The sequence below is a fragment of the Myotis myotis genome, unplaced genomic scaffold, assembly GCF_014108235.1.
Source record: "Myotis myotis isolate mMyoMyo1 unplaced genomic scaffold, mMyoMyo1.p scaffold_m19_p_1, whole genome shotgun sequence".
Lineage (NCBI taxonomy): Eukaryota > Metazoa > Chordata > Mammalia > Chiroptera > Vespertilionidae > Myotis > Myotis myotis.
This window is the reverse complement of record NW_023416313.1, coordinates 48936417-48952315: the sequence shown is the minus strand read 5'-3', so window position 1 is coordinate 48952315 and position 15899 is coordinate 48936417. Positions and strand designations below refer to the sequence as shown.

Here is a 15899-nt window from a genome sequence, read left to right as displayed (position 1 = left end):
GATTTATTTTGTAGCTTCAATGTATAAAATACTGTAGCTTAACAATATACAATTAAGAGCAGTTTGGAAATGAACTAGTAAAATATGATCCTGTTCCAAGGATCTATGGTTCCTTCTGGCTTAATACTGTCAATTTGAAAAAGCTGTTAGTGAAATGAACTTTACTTCCTTTAAGTATAAGACAGCACTTCTGGCCCAGCTGGTGTAGCTCAGTGGTTAAGCATCGATCTATGAACCAGGAGGTCACGGTTCAATTCCTGGTCAGGGCACATGCCCAGGTTGTGGGCTCAATTCTCAGTAGGGGGCATGCAGGAGGCAGCTGATCAATGATCAATGATTTTCATCACTGATGTTTCTATCTCTCCCTCTCCCTTCCTCTCTGAAATCAATAAGAATATATATATATTCTAGAATTTAAACTAGCTAAGCAATTAAAGTAACATACAAACTATTTTGGTGTAGCAGTAACTTAAGCTAAAATGACTACGTTAATTATACCTAAAAGTTGTAAATCAAAATTAGACCTATGAAAAAGTATATCTGTTTTACATGTAACCTCTGATATGAGATAAGCATCCTCTCTCATTAAATATACTCTAGTTTTAAAACTCCTAGAGCTAAGTCTATTTTTATATCTTGTATTTTATATGCTATACTTATTATAACCTGTAAAAGTAAGTACTCTTTATTATAAGATAAATGAAAAAATAAAATAAGAACTAAATTGCCCTTTGTTACTATAGTGAAAAAGAAACCGAAGACAGGTATACAGAATTAAAGACTGCTTTTTAAAAAGTCCTTATAAACCCTTGAAAACATTTTAGGCCTATTTATATAATTGGTTTTTAACTAAATACATTTATTCTTCAAATCTATTTACAGTTATCTTTTTTCCAGAGGTAATGCTCAAAAACATTTGTGGACCTTCTCTTTGAAATTCCACTCCATATCAGCAGGACAAAACTATTTTATAAAAAAAGATATTTTAACAAAAGTAGTCCTAAGTCAGAGTGAGGGACTATGAAGTATATCTTCTTTTACACCATAGTGAATTAGTTAAACAAGGACACCTATATTTTTTTAACGTTTGTATGCATCCTCTATAAACTAGTTATGAAAATTACAAGGTTTAATAAAGAATCTAGTTAGTAAAATGGCCAGAATTTGTTAAAACAGAAATCTTAGGGGGGGGGGGGGAGAATGTATCCAAAAATATAGTGATCCACTGTTATCCTACTTACTAGATGACACCTTGTAAGTTAAATGGTCTCTGGGCTTCCATTTTTAGAAAACAGAAAAATAGTACCTACCTCAAGGCTGCTATGAGAATCAAATAAGATAATGGACATAAAAGCACTGTAAATGTTAATGTTCTAAACAAGTATGCTGAAACAATAATAGAAACAACGACTACTGATCTGTGCTACCCAACACGGATGAGCTATTGTCACAAGAGTTAAGGCATAATGCTCCTGTATTTTCTGCTTTCAAACAAGGGATTCAGATGACACAAAAGTAAAGCTATATATCTTAATAAGTTAGTTTTTTGTTATCTTTTTGTTCGGTATGGGCAACTTTCTTTTGTACCATTTTAAATCTCCTTTAGATAAGGATATTCCCTTCCTTATTTTAAAATGTATAGGGTCTAGGAAAAAATGGTAAAACAATACAAAATAAAACTTACTACCTTTAATTATGAATTAAAGAAATATCAATGTTAAAAGTAAATGGAACTTGAAACAGATCACCAGAAATAAAGACAGACAATATTGGTGAGTTCTATAAATTAATATAAAAAATGTCAGTAACCAGACATTATTATACATGCATTACTTTAAAGGGACAATATCAACATTTAAGTATTTTCTGAACTGAAATACTTTCCAGTTCTTTTTGAATAAGGATAAAATTTATGTGTATACATTTGTACGTATACATATTCAAACATTATTTTTTTAAAAAAATAAATTGCCTGAAATTTTTCCAGGAAGTACACAAAAAGTAATTCAAATAGATTGTACTACCAGAGAAATAGCTTTAATTTTGTTAAAAAATGCACTAGATTATTTTCTGTGTTCTAGCCAATAGATAGATTTAGCAGTCATAAAAATAAAAAACAGCAATATAAGGTGATCATATATTGCTGTTTAATTAAGGAATTCTTATATAGTGAAACAAATCTCAATTTACCAGCCAGAATTAAACATCACTTGACAGTGTCCTTTTATATTACCAGAAATTATGCCTAAAAGCATCATGCATATGTAAATACAATCTTTTACCTTCAAGATCATCTGAAAAGGTAGACAAAAATAAATAAATAAATAAACATACACAAAAAGTGGGTGATAAAATAGTTTCTTATGTAGAATTCACAATACAATAAATAAGAGTTTTAAAATGTCAAGTAAGCAATATAATTTCTAAACAGAAGAGACTCATATTCATTTTACTCAAATAGCAAAAGAGATATAGCATATGCTATATATTCAGGATGATGAGACAGACTTTTCAATAAATTAAAGGGTTATAAAATATCCCCAAGATAAAGAACTCTAAAATAAAGTTCATTATGTCAACTTCATGTATTCATTTTTTTATTTTAAGAGGGAGGAAGGTAGGGATGGAGGGAAGTGGGAAGAAAGGGAGGGAGGGAGGGAAGGAGGGAGACAATCCATCTTTCCACCCATCCATGCATTCACTGGTTGATTCTTTCATGTGCCCTAACTGGAGATCAATCCCCACAACTTTGGTATATGGGGATTAAGGTCTAACCAACTGAGCAACCTGGCCAGGGCCAGTAAGAATGACCTTTTGGTGAAAGATTAAGTTCCTATTTTAATCTTTCTTAGGAAAAGTGATTCTAGTACAGAATAGTTTATCTTTTTTTAGCCAAAGGATAATTTTTTGATGTTGAATTAAAAATAAAGAGCCCAAATATATGAAGTGAAACAATAAAATTAGGACTCTAAACATGATTATATTATAAATTTATAATAAAGGAAAACCACCTAACTAAAATTTATTGCTGCTATATATTTTGTAAAACAGAAAAATCATCCATTATAAACTACAAAAGAGAGTTATAATTTGAAACAGGAAAAAAAGAGCCTTTTAACATATTATAACAAGTGTGTTGTACCTAATTTTCTTAGAGAAATAACTAGGCAAAATAGGTATCTCCTTCAAAATATGTTCTTGTGTATACTGTATTTTAATACTGTCATGTGATTGACAGCTTCTTTTACCATGGGTACCCAAATTATATTTACTAAAGATTTTTCACCCCTGAAAAATTAATAACGTTAGTTATAAGCTAGATATTACAGAGAAATAAATATGTAAGAAAAAGAATACTTAAGTCTAAGAAATTTTGCCTATTCAATAAACCCAGTTTAAAATGTCCCCATTACTGATATTCTGTGGTGTTAATATCTACATATATTTCTGCTCTACTTTTATTTTTAAAAAAACATTGTAAACTCAATATCATCTATATTTCTTTATGACTTATTTACTCAAGATTTTTTAAAGATCCTATTATTTCAATGTAAATTAGACTTATAAAATGCATGCATGCATATGTCTACCTTTCTGACTGTCTAGAATAATGAAAAACCCATTATGTCCTATTGCAACAGCCAATCTGATAACAATGCACTCTTCAATAGCACTGTGAAATGTTAACCAATGCATGTTTTTATAATATGCAAACAATGTATTCAGACTTCTAGTAAAGTGTTTCACATACTGACAATAAAATAAATTAATGACAGACTACCTTAAGTAAGCAAGTAATTTGAAACAAAAAAGGAAAGGATGTATGAAAAAAATGTGTGGATTTCAAACTTATTCTATCATGTCACACCAAACAGATTCAATGTAAAAAAGACTTTCTTCTTCTTCTTTTTTTTTAATCCTTACCCGAGGATATTTTTTCCATTGATTTTTAAAGAGAGTAAGAAGAGAGAGGTAAAGACAGAGAGAAACATCAATGTGAAAGAAACACATTGATTGATTGCCTCCTGCACGAGCCCTGACCTGGCCCAGGCCAGGGAGGAGCCTGCAACCAAGGCATGTGCTCTTGATTGGAATCAAATCCGGGACCCTTCAGTCCGCAGGCTGCTGCTCTTAAAAAAGACTTTCTTAATTTAACAAGTTGTTGCTCTTTTTAAATTATCATGAGTCCTATGTTAAAAGTTTAAGTAATTATTAGGAAAAAACCTCATACTGCTCACCAAATAACATAAATAAAATAGCTTGATTTTTAACCAATAGCCAAAATGATTATTTAATCCAGAGATTACTAATATTCATATTGCTTAACTAAAACCAAATACAAACAGAGGGATAAATATTTTTTAAAAGAATCATATTTCATCTCCAAATTACATATAAGGCAATCATTTTACAGATACTTTTCTGGAACTAAGCATGTCTTTCCTTTATTCATAAAAAAGAAAAAGCAAAGAAAAACACACATAAAATTGGTATAATCCAGTTAACTTTATGTACAAAATACATAGTAAAAGAAACTTACCTACTTCATCTTCTTCATCATTAGATATTATATTAAATAATGTATCCAAAGCATAACCTATTATTTCAGAATCCGAACTGGAAAAAAGAAATTATTACATTTATATACTGCTAGTTAGAGTATGACCTGTTATTACCATTTTTAGACAGTTATTTAACAAGATTATATAAAACTAGAGGCCTGGTGCATGAATTCATGCCCTGGTGGGATCCAGCTTGGCCCGCCCGATGGGGGCCATAAGGCAGGTCATCAGGGGCGAGGGGCTGCGGATGGTTTGCCGGTTGGCCCTGCCCCCTATCCGGGTCTGGGTACCTGCTAGGGGTGGAGCTGGCCAGGGTGAGGGGCTGCAGGTGGTTTGCAAGCCAGCCCCTCCCCCGATCAGAGTGGGGGAACCCACTCAGGGGTGGGGCCAGCTGGAGCTAGGGGCCTTGGGCATTCTGGTTGTTCCACTGTTCAGTCAATTTGCATATTACCCTTTTATTATATATGACGATGATATTAAAAGCAGCAAGAGGAAAGCAATTTGTTACCTACAAAGGAGCTCCCATAAGGCTGTCAGCTGATTTCTCATCAGAAACTACAGATCAGAAGTGAATGGCATGAAGTATTCAAGGTAATGAAAAACAAGAATCTGGGAGAACCAAGATGGCGGCGTAGGGTGTAGACCTGTGCGTGCTGCCTCCCACAACATCATTGAAACTACCAACTATAAGACAAACAACCACCATTCAGAACCATGGGGAAGTTGGCCCAGTGGAAGTTCTACAACTGGAAGGAAAGAAAGAAGCGCAGTGAGACTGAGTAGGAGCTACAGAGGCACCAAGAACAGAGGTACAGAGTCACGCGCCAGGCAGGCTGCAACTGGATGCGCGTTTTTTTTTTTTTTCAATTGGAAGGGGTTACGAATTCTCAAATCTCTGGGCTTGCTTGGGGCGGGTCTCTGAGGCCCCAGACCTCATGGGGAGAGGCGGCACGGCCTTGCAGCGGTCGGAAAGTGAGGGAGGCTCTGTCGAGCAGCTGCTCGCCGGCACTGGGGGACGCGAAGTCCCAGAGTCCCAGAGAGGCGAGGAGCCGCAGAGATGCCACTGCTATTTGCTCCGCCCCGGTGACTCCCTGAGACCCCGCCCTACTCAATTTACATCCCTATCCAAGCTGTGCCAGGGGCACAAAAAGACCCACCTGCAGTTTTGCAGCCTAACCCAACAAATTGCAGACTTCAACTCCTCGCACCCATGGGAGACACACTCAAGAAGCAGACCCAGGAGAACCAAGATGACAGCGTAAGGTACAGACCTGTGCGTGCTGCCTCCCACAACAACATCAAAACTACCCACTATAGGACAAACAGCTATCATACGGAACCATGGGAAAGCTGGCCCAGTGGAAGCTCTACAACTGGAAGGAAAGAAAGAAGAGCATTGAGACTGAGTAGGATGTGCAGAGACACCAAGTACAGAGCCCAAACCAACAAACTGCAGATTTCAACCCCTCACTTAGAAAGAAGAGCATTGAGACTGAGTAGGATGTGCAGAGGCACCAAGTACAGAGCCCAACCCAGCAGGCTGCAGATTTCAGCTCCTTACATCAGGGAGGGACGCGCTCAGGGGGCGGAGTCGGGTTTGGGGAGGCCTGGGCCGGCGATGTGGAACTGCTGTACCAGCAGGCGCACAAGCACGTCCATTGGTTCCAGTCTCGCGTGGGACACTGGGGGACGGCAGATGGCAGTCTGTGCACTTGGTGGAGGGCGAAGCCCGAGGAGGCGTGCCGGATGTTCAGCCACCAGGAATGCCTGGAGATTTTGTCTGGTGGGCAGCTGCCCGGCAGGGGACAGAGTGCCAAACTTCGTGTTGCACCGGTGAGGTCAGGATGGCCCCGGTGAGGCTGATATGGCCCCAGTGAGATCGGGATGATCCCAGTGAGGCCGGGACGGCCCCAGTGAGGTCGGGACGGCCCCGGTGAGGCCAAGATGGCCCCAGTGAGGTTGAAACGGCCCAATGAGGTAGGGATAGCCCTGGTGAGGTCAAACGACCACAGTGAGGTAAGGACAGCCCCGGTGAGGTCGAGATGGCCCTGGTGAGGCCGAAATGGCCCCGGTGAGGTCAGGACGGTCCCAGTGAGGTTGAAATGGCCCTGGTGAGGTTGAAAGGGCCCCAGTGAGGCTTAAACAGCCTCGGTGAGGTCGGGACAGCCCCGGTGAGGTTGAAATGGACCCGGCGAGGTCGGGACGGCCCCGGCGAGGTCGGGACAGCCCCAGTGAGGTTGAAATGGCCCCTGTGAGGTAGGGATAGCCCCGGTGAAGTCGGGACGGCCCCGGTGAGGTCCGGATGGCCCCGATAAGGTTGAAACGGCCCTGGTGAAGTCAAGACGGCCCTTGTGAGGCCAAAATGGCCCCAGTGAGGTTGAAATGGATAATGGGGACCAGTATAGACTGATGAACAGGGGTAGATGCAGAGGCAGAACAGCATTGAACAGACTGTCAAACTACAGTGGAAAGCCTGGGGAGGGTTTGGGGGGGGGGGGGGGGAGTTTTAAGAGATCAACTGAAGGACTTATATGCATGCATATAAGAATAACCAATGGCCGAAACCGGTTTGGCTCAGTGGATAGAGCGTCGGCTTGCGGACTGAAAGGTCCCAGGTTCGATTCCGGTCAAGGGCATGTACCTGGGCTGCGGGCACATCCCCAGTAGGGGATGTGCAGGAGGCAGCTGATCGATGTTTCTCTCTCATCGATGTTTCTAACTCTCTATCTCTCTCCCTTCCTCTCTGTAAAAAATCAATAAAATATATTTAAAAAAAAGAAAAAAAAAAAAGAATAACCAATGGACACAAGACACTAGGGGTTAGGGGAGGCCGGGGGAATGTCAAGGGGGGGAAAAAAGGAGACATATGTAATACTCTTTGTAATACTTCAAGAAATAAAAATTATTTAAAAATAATAAAAAAACAAGAATCTGAAGCCAAGACTATTCTATCCAGCAAGGCTATCTCATTCAAAATAGATGGTAAAATAAATAGCTGCCTAGACACAAAAAGACTAAAGGAGTTTACCAACACTAAGTCAACACTGCAAGAAATGTTAAAGGTACTACTGTAATAATAATAATAAGGAATAGAAAAACAGAGGCATAAAGAATTAAAATGGCAATAAATAAGTACCTATCAATAATAACCTTAAATGTAAATGGTTTAAATGCTCCAATCAAAAGACTTAGGGTAGCTAGTGGGTAATGAAACATGACCCATATATATGCTGACTCTAAGAGATCCACCTCAGAACTAAAGACTCACACAGGATGAGAGTGAATGGATGGGAAAACAATTTTCATGTAAATGTTAACGAAAAAAAAAAGCTGGGGTAGCAATGCTAATACCTAAAAAAACAGACTTCAAAATGAAGGCCATAATAAGAGACAATAAAGGGCACTAATAATACTAAAGGATCAATGCAACAAGAGTATATAACCATGAGAAACATATATGCAATCCAATATAGGAGCACCTAAATATATAAAAAAAACTTCTTTAAGGACTTTAAGGGAGAGATCGATAGCAATATAGTCACAGTATAAGACTTTAACACCCCAGATCTTCTAGACAAAAATCGACAGTGACTGTAAATGACACACTGGATCAGATGGATTTAACTGACAGATACAGAATATTTCACCCCAAAGTTGCAAAATACACATTCTTCTCAAGTGTACATGGGTCATTCTCAAAGACAGACCACATGTTAGGACACAAAACAAATCTCTACAAGTTCAAGAAGATTGAAATAAAATCAAGCATGTTCTCAGATCACAAAGGCATGAAATCAGAAATCAACTACACTAAAAACACTCAAAACATTCAAACACATGGAGGCTAGTACTGGTATGTTATTAAACAATGAATGGATTACCAATGAGATCAAGAAAGAAATCAGAAACTTCCTTGAAACAAATAAAAATGAACACATAACAATCCAAAAATCTATGGGACATAAAGAAAGCAGTACCGAGAAGGAAGTCCACAGTACTATAGGCCTACGTCAAAAAACAAGAATACTTTTATATAAACTATCTAACCCTACAACTTAAAGAATTAGAATGAGAACAAGGAAAGCCCACAGTAAGTAGAAGGAAGGAAACAATAAAGATCAGAGAGAAAATAAATGACACAAGATAAAAAAACAAAAACAAAAACAAAAGATCAATGAAACCAAGAGCAGATTCTTTGAAAAGATAAACAAGATTGATGAACCTTTAGCCAGAATCATCAGAAACAAAGAGAGAGGACCAAATAAATAAAATCAGAAACAAAAGAGGTAAAGTAACCACTGACACCACAGAAATAGAAAGGATTGTAAGAAAATACTATGAACAACTATATGCCAACAAGCTGGACAACGTGGATGAAATGGACACATTTCTAGAAAAATACAATCTTCCAAAATCGAATCAGGAAGAATCAGAAAACCTAAATAGGCTGGTAACAACTGAAGCAACTGAAGCAGCAATCAAAAAACTCCCAGCAAAACAAAGCCCTGGTCCAGATAGCTTCACCGGGGAGTTTTACCAAACATTCAAAGAAGAACAAACAAACTACTCCAAAATATTCCAAGAGGAAGGAACACTTCCAAGGTCTTTTTATGAGGTCAATATTATACTAATTCCAAAACCAGATAAAAAGACTACAAAGAAAGAGAATTTCAGGCCAATATCCCTGATGAACATAGATGCTGAAATCCTCAAAAAATATTAACAAATCGGATCCAGCAATATATTAAAAAGATCATATACCATGACCAGGTGGGATTTATTCCAGGGATGCAAGGCTGGTACAATATCTGTAAATCAATAAACGTGATACATCACATAAATAAATTGAAAAACAAAAATCACATGATCATATCAATAGATGCCAAAAAAGTATTCAATGAAATCCAGCACCCATTTATGATAAAAACTGTCAGCAAAGTGGAAATAAAGAGATCATATCTTAACATAATAAAGGTCATATATGACAAATCTACAATAAACACCATACTCAATGGGCAAAAACTAAAACCATTTCACCTAAGAATAGGAACAAGATAGGGATCTGCTTTTACCACTCTTACTCAACATAAAGTTGGAAGTGCTAGCCATAGCAATCAGACAAGAAGAAGAAATAAAAGGTGTCCAAATTGGAGAGGTGGAAGTAAAACTCATTATTTGCAGATGACATGACATTGTACATAGAAAACCCTAAAGACTCCACCAAAAAACTAGATTTAATAAGTGAATTCAGCAATGTAGCAGGATACAAAATTAACAACCAGAAATCAATGGCATTTTTATATACTAATAATGAACTCTCAGAAAGAGAAACTAAAAAAAAAATCCCATTTACTGCTGCTACAAAAAATTTGAGAAACTTGGGAATAAACTTAACTAAGGAGGTAAAAGACCTATATTCAAAAAATTACAGGATGCTGAAAAAAAGAGAGGAAGATATAAACAAGTGGAAGAATATCATATTAATGGATTGGAAGTATTAACATAATTAAAATGTCCACCCTACCCAAAGCAACCTACAGATTCAATGCAATCCCTATTAAAATGCCAACAACATATCTCACAGATCTAGAATAAATACTCCAAAAATTTATATGGAACCAAAAAAACCCCCCAAATAGCTGTAGCAATCTTGAGAAAGAACAAAGTTGGAGGGATTATGAAACCAGATACCAAGTTATACTACAAAGCCACTGTAATCAAAACAGCCTGGCACTGGCACAAGAACAGGCATATAAATCAATGGAACAGAACAGAGAATCCAAAAAGTGACCCAAGCCATTATGCTCAATTAATATTTGACAAAAAAGGCAAGGGCATATAATGGAGTCAAGAGAGTCTCTTCAATAAATAGTGTTGGGAAAATTGAACAGATACATGCAAAAATAAAAATAAAAATGAAACTAGACCACCAACTTACACCATACACAAGAATGAACTCAAAATGGATAAAAGACTTAAGTGTAAATCGTGAAACCATAAAAATCCTAGAGGAAACAATAGGCAGCAAAATCTCAAACATCTCTTGTAGCAATGTTTGCTGATACATCTCCTAGGGCAGTGGTTCTCAACCTTCCTAATGCCGTGACCCTTTAATACAGTTCCTCATGTTGTGGTGACCCCCAATTTCATTGTTACAAATTGAACATAATTAAAGCATAGTGATTCATCACAAAAACAATATGTAATTATATATGTGTTTTCTGATGTTCTTAGGCAACCCCTGTGAAAGGGTCGTTCGACCCCCAAAGGGGTCGTGACCCACAGGTTGAGAACCGCTGTCCTAGAGCAAGGGAAACAAAGGAGAAAATAAACAAATAGGATGACATCAAACTGAAAAGCTTTTGCACAGCAAAAGAAACCATCAACAAAATGAAAAGGGAGCCCACTATATGATAGAACATATTTGCCAATGATACATCTGATAAGGGGTTAATTTCCAAAATATATAAGGAACTCATACAACTTAAGAAAAGGAAGATAATCCAATTTTAAAATGGGCAAAGGACCTAAACAGACACTTCTCCACAGTGGACATAACGATGTCCAATAGACATGAAAAAATGCTCAGTCACTAATCATCAGAGAGATGCAACATAAAACATAATGAAGTACTACCTCACACCTATCAGAAAGCTACCATCTACAAATCAACAAATGACAAGTGCTGGCAAGGATGTGGAGAAAAGGAAACCCTGGTATACTACTGGTGGGAATGCAGACTGGTGGATCCACTATGGAAAACAGTATAGAGCAGGGGTGGGCAAACTTTTTGACTCGAGGGCCACAATGGGTACTTAAACTGGACTGGAGGGCCGGAACAAAAGCATGGATGGAGTGTTTGTATGAATTAATATAAATTCAAAGTAAACATCATTACATAAAAGGGTACAGTCTTTTTTTTCAATAGTTTTATTCATTTCAAACGGGCCGTAGTTTGCCCATGGCTGGTATAGAGTTTCATCAAAAAAATTAAAAATGGAACTGCCATTTGACCCAGTGATTCCACTTCTAGGAACATCCTAAAAAACCCAAAACATTAATCAGCAAGAATATATATACCCCTATGTTCATAGCAGTACAATTTATAATATTATGCTAAGATCTGTAAACAACCCAAGTACTCATCAGATGAGTGGATAAAAAAGCTGTGGTACATTTACACCATGGATTACTATGCAGAAGTAAAAATGAAGGACCTCTTACCCTTTGAGACAGCATGGAGGGACCTGGAGAGTATTATGCTAAGCAAAATAAGCCAGTCAGAAAAAGACAAATATCGCATGATCTCACTCATATGTGGAATCTAATGAACAATATAAACTGATGAATAAAATAGATCCAAAAACATAGAAGCATGGAACAGACTGCTGATCTCAGAGGGAAGGTAAGGGTGGGGGAATGGGTGGGGAGAGATTAACCAAAGAACTTATATGGATACTAGAGGCCTGGTGCACAAAAATTTGTGCACTCGGGGGGAGGGGGTCCCTCAGCCCGGCCTGTGCCCTCTCGCAGTCTGGGATCCCTCAGGGGATGATCACATGCTGGCTTAGGCCTGCTCCCCGGGGGATTGGGCCTAAGCTGGCAATCAGACATCCATCTAGCAGCCCGGTGGCATCTTGGGGGATGTCCACTTGCCAGTGGGGAGCAGACCTAAGCTGCAGTTGGAGGCGGGAGAGGCTCCTACCACCACTGCTGTACTGGCAGCCATCAGCCTGGCTTGTGGCTGAGCAGAGCTCCCCCATGTGGGAGCACACTGACCACCAGGGGGCAGCTCCTGCATTGAGCATCTGCCCCCTGGTGGTCAGTGTGTGTCATAGTGACCAGTCATTCCCAGTCTTTCTGCTGTTAGGGTCAGTTTGCATATTACCCTTTTACTGTATAGGATAGAGGCCTGGTGCATGGGTGGGGGCCAGCTGGTTTGCCCTGAAGGGTGTCCTGGATCAGGGTGGGGGTCCTGCTTGGATGCCTGGCCAGCCTGGATGAGGGGATGATGGCTGTTTGCAGCTGGTCACACCCCCTTCAGGGTGGGGGTCCCCACTGGGGTTCCTGGCCAGTCTGGGTGAGGGGCTGAGGGCCGTTTTCAGGCTGGCCGGCAACTGAAGCTCCCAGCCTCTCCTTTTTTTCTTTTCTTTTTTAATTCTGGGATTTATTTACCTTCTATAATTGAAACTTTGTTGCCGTCACTGGAGCTGAGAGCTGGCTATTGCTCGCTCCAGCTCTGAGGCCACGGCCTGCTGAAAGCAGGATCTGGGGTTTGTTTAGCTTCTATAATTGAAACTTAGTTGCTTTCGGAGCTCAGAGCCGGGCCGCGGCAGGCGGGGAACCTTGGCTTCCTCCATCACTGGAGCAAGCAAGCCTCCTGCTCGCTTCACCTGCGTGGCTGCCGGCTGCCATCTTTGTAGGTGGTTAATTTGCATCTTGCTGATTAGTCAATGGGAAACATAGCGAAGGTATGGTCAATTACCCATTTTGTCTTTTATTAGATAGGATATGCATAACCCATGGACACAGACAGTAGTGTAGTGAAGACCTGGGGGGGTGTAGGGGGGAGGAGAGTGGGGTGATAAGAGGGGCCAATAGGTAAAGAAAAAGGGGACACCTGTATTACTTTCAACAACAAAGGTAAATTTTAAAAAATTATAATAAAAAAACACAAAAGAATTGTAATAGTTTTAATAGGTTTATCCTTCATTCCTTCAACAGAGATTGTAAAACAAATTAATTAAAATTTCAAGAAGACTTAAAGAGGCTTACCGATCTGTTTGTAAAACATGGATAAGATGTTCCATTGCTTGAATACCCACTTCCAAGCGATATTTCTGCACAAAATAAAAATGTTAAAGAAACTAATATCCACTTTAATAAACTTGATAACTAACAAAGCGTTACAGACCTTAGATAATGATTTGAGAGCACGCACGGCATTTCTTCGATCATCTAGTAAAGTAGATGAAGCTACTCGGTCACAAAGCTTTTGAATCTGTCGTAGAAAAAATGAAACAGCATTAACAGAAGAGAAAGTACAAAAAACCATGAAGTTTTCCCCAAATTTATACCACCTAATTCTGAAAAAAATAAATAAAAATAAATTGACAAATGGGATGTAATGGAAATGGTCTTTTATAAATGTAAGTTACTATTTAGGTAATATTATATCATTAAATAACTAGGTAATAATTTAATCTCATTACAGAGATCAAACAGAGACTTGGAAAATAAAAGTGGTGGAAGAGGCATAAAATAAAATAAGTCACATAAACTGAGAAATTAAAAGAAATCATTAGTAGAACCGAAGTTTTCTAAACATGCCTATTATGACTGTTTGAGCCAAGAAGGGAGCATAATCCATGAGGGTTATGGTAGAAAATGGGAAGTTACTTAAAAAAATTTTAAACAATAATTGTTTATATCATAATTTCACCATATATTTAAACAAGGAAAGTCAGAACTGTATATAAAATTTTTAAAGTTTTGAGTGTACCTGGTAATCTACAAAGATGAAACATTTTCTATTATAAAAACTTTTAATAAATTTACAAGAACTAAAATTCAAACTGAATTTTAAAATAAATATTGAGCATTATTTACAATAGGAAAAAACTGGAAATAACTGTCCAAAAAGAGAAAACTAAATGAATTGTGCTAAATACTTTGGTATATATTTGTAGCTACTTAAAAGAATTAACTGTACTAATATGAAAATACTATTACTTAGTAAATAGTGTGTGTGTGAAAGCAAGCTGTAAAACTATATGTAAATTGTGAGCCTATTAAAGCAAAAGTACCAAACTGTATGTAAACTTTCATTAAAAAAAGAATTTGGAAACTTAAAACTATATTTTCTAGAAGAAAGCACAGGAGAAAAATCTTTGTGAACTTTAATTAGGCAAGATTTCTCAGGTATATATTAAGAGCACAATTCATAAAAGAAAAACATAATAAATTGGACTTTATCACTGATTCTCTTCAAAAAATACTGTTTAGGGAATGAAAAGATAAGCCACAAATTGGATAAAAATATTTGGAAAACACCTGATAAAGAATAGTTTTAAAAACCACTATAATTCAGGTACTTTATAGAGCCAGTTATTATTTTATTATAAATTACTCATTCTTTAATGACAGTTCTTACTAAGATTCTATAAAGAATATTTTGGCATAGCACTCAAACTTTTGCACCCTATGTATCCGAGTAAATAGTGTTTACTAGTAAATACACAGTGTTTTCCAAATTATATTCTGTAGACTTCTAGTGTCCCAGAAGATATTAATAGATTTCCTATGATCACAAAAATTGTGGGAAACTAGGTGACACAAAATTAAATCGGTTTCCGCACTGCAGGATTTCTACGTCTTTACTATGCTGACTTGCATTTTTCATCCTACAGGAACAGTATTACCAAAGCTAGCTTTACTTTTTTATTTTATTCATTCTAACTGCTCAGATTGAGGAATTATTCCTACCTTAAACTGTATTCACTTTCATATTAATTATATTGATTTTCCAAAATGGAAAGACCATAACTTACTCTTTATTAAATAACTGATACCTTTCCGACTATAATTTTTTTAAATATATTTTATTGATTTTTACAGAGAGAAAGGGAGGGGAATAGAGAGTTAGAAACATTGATGAGAGAGAAACATCAATCAGCTGCCTCCTGCACACCCGCCACTGGGAATGTGCCCACAACCAAGTACATGCCCTTGACCGGAATCGAACCTGGGACCCTTCAGTCCACAGGTTGACGCTCTATCCACTGAGCCAAACCAGTCAGGGCTATAATGTTTTTTAACATTAAAAAAACTACATAATTATCTTCTGAAAACATGAACCTCATTATCCAACTTAAAAAATTTCTTAAGCCAAAAAATAGTTTTCCTAATAAGCATGATTGTAATTTCCTCTACTTGGGTCTTCTACATCTTTAAATTTTTTCTAGGTGGTTTATATTATGACTGGGAAATCTATTGTAGGCATTTTCTGCTTTTTCTTAATCCTAGACTTCAAGCACAGACTGGCTCTAGATCTAGGAACTCCATCTGGGATTTCCATCCTCATTTGCAGCAGTTTGTCCTAGTGCAATGCAGGACTTTAACTCCAGCCTCAGTCCCATCTTTGGTGGATGTATAGAGACTTATGTCAAAATGTGAATTTCCATGTCTGGAAGCTCCTCAATCATTATTGTGAAAGCTATTTGATGGTGGTGGAGATACTTAGCTTTAGGAATATTGGAGGGAGATAATCATAACCCTAAGACTTCATTTATTTTGTGTTCTAACATGCTAACATTTCAGCATTGCTGTTGTTGTTTT

At 37.7% G+C, this 15899-nt stretch overlaps 1 protein-coding gene across 8 annotated transcripts in view; it reads right to left on the bottom strand.

Moving 5' to 3' along the window:
- USO1 (USO1 vesicle transport factor) overlaps window positions 1-15899 on the bottom strand; it is a 78699-nt gene that overhangs the window by 50579 nt on the left and 12221 nt on the right. For 4 of the 8 annotated variants that reach the window (XM_036336702.1, XM_036336720.1, XM_036336738.1 and 1 more), the window contains 4 exons: window positions 13477-13563; window positions 13338-13402; window positions 4541-4617; window positions 2283-2294 (listed from right to left, as the gene is read on the bottom strand). In XM_036336702.1, coding sequence (XP_036192595.1) covers window positions 2283-2294; window positions 4541-4617; window positions 13338-13402; window positions 13477-13563 — 241 coding nt within the window. The remainder of the gene's footprint in view (window positions 1-2282; window positions 2295-4540; window positions 4618-13337; window positions 13403-13476; window positions 13564-15899) is intronic. The other 4 variants (XM_036336727.1, XM_036336711.1, XM_036336759.1 and 1 more) reach the window with 2 other exon arrangements.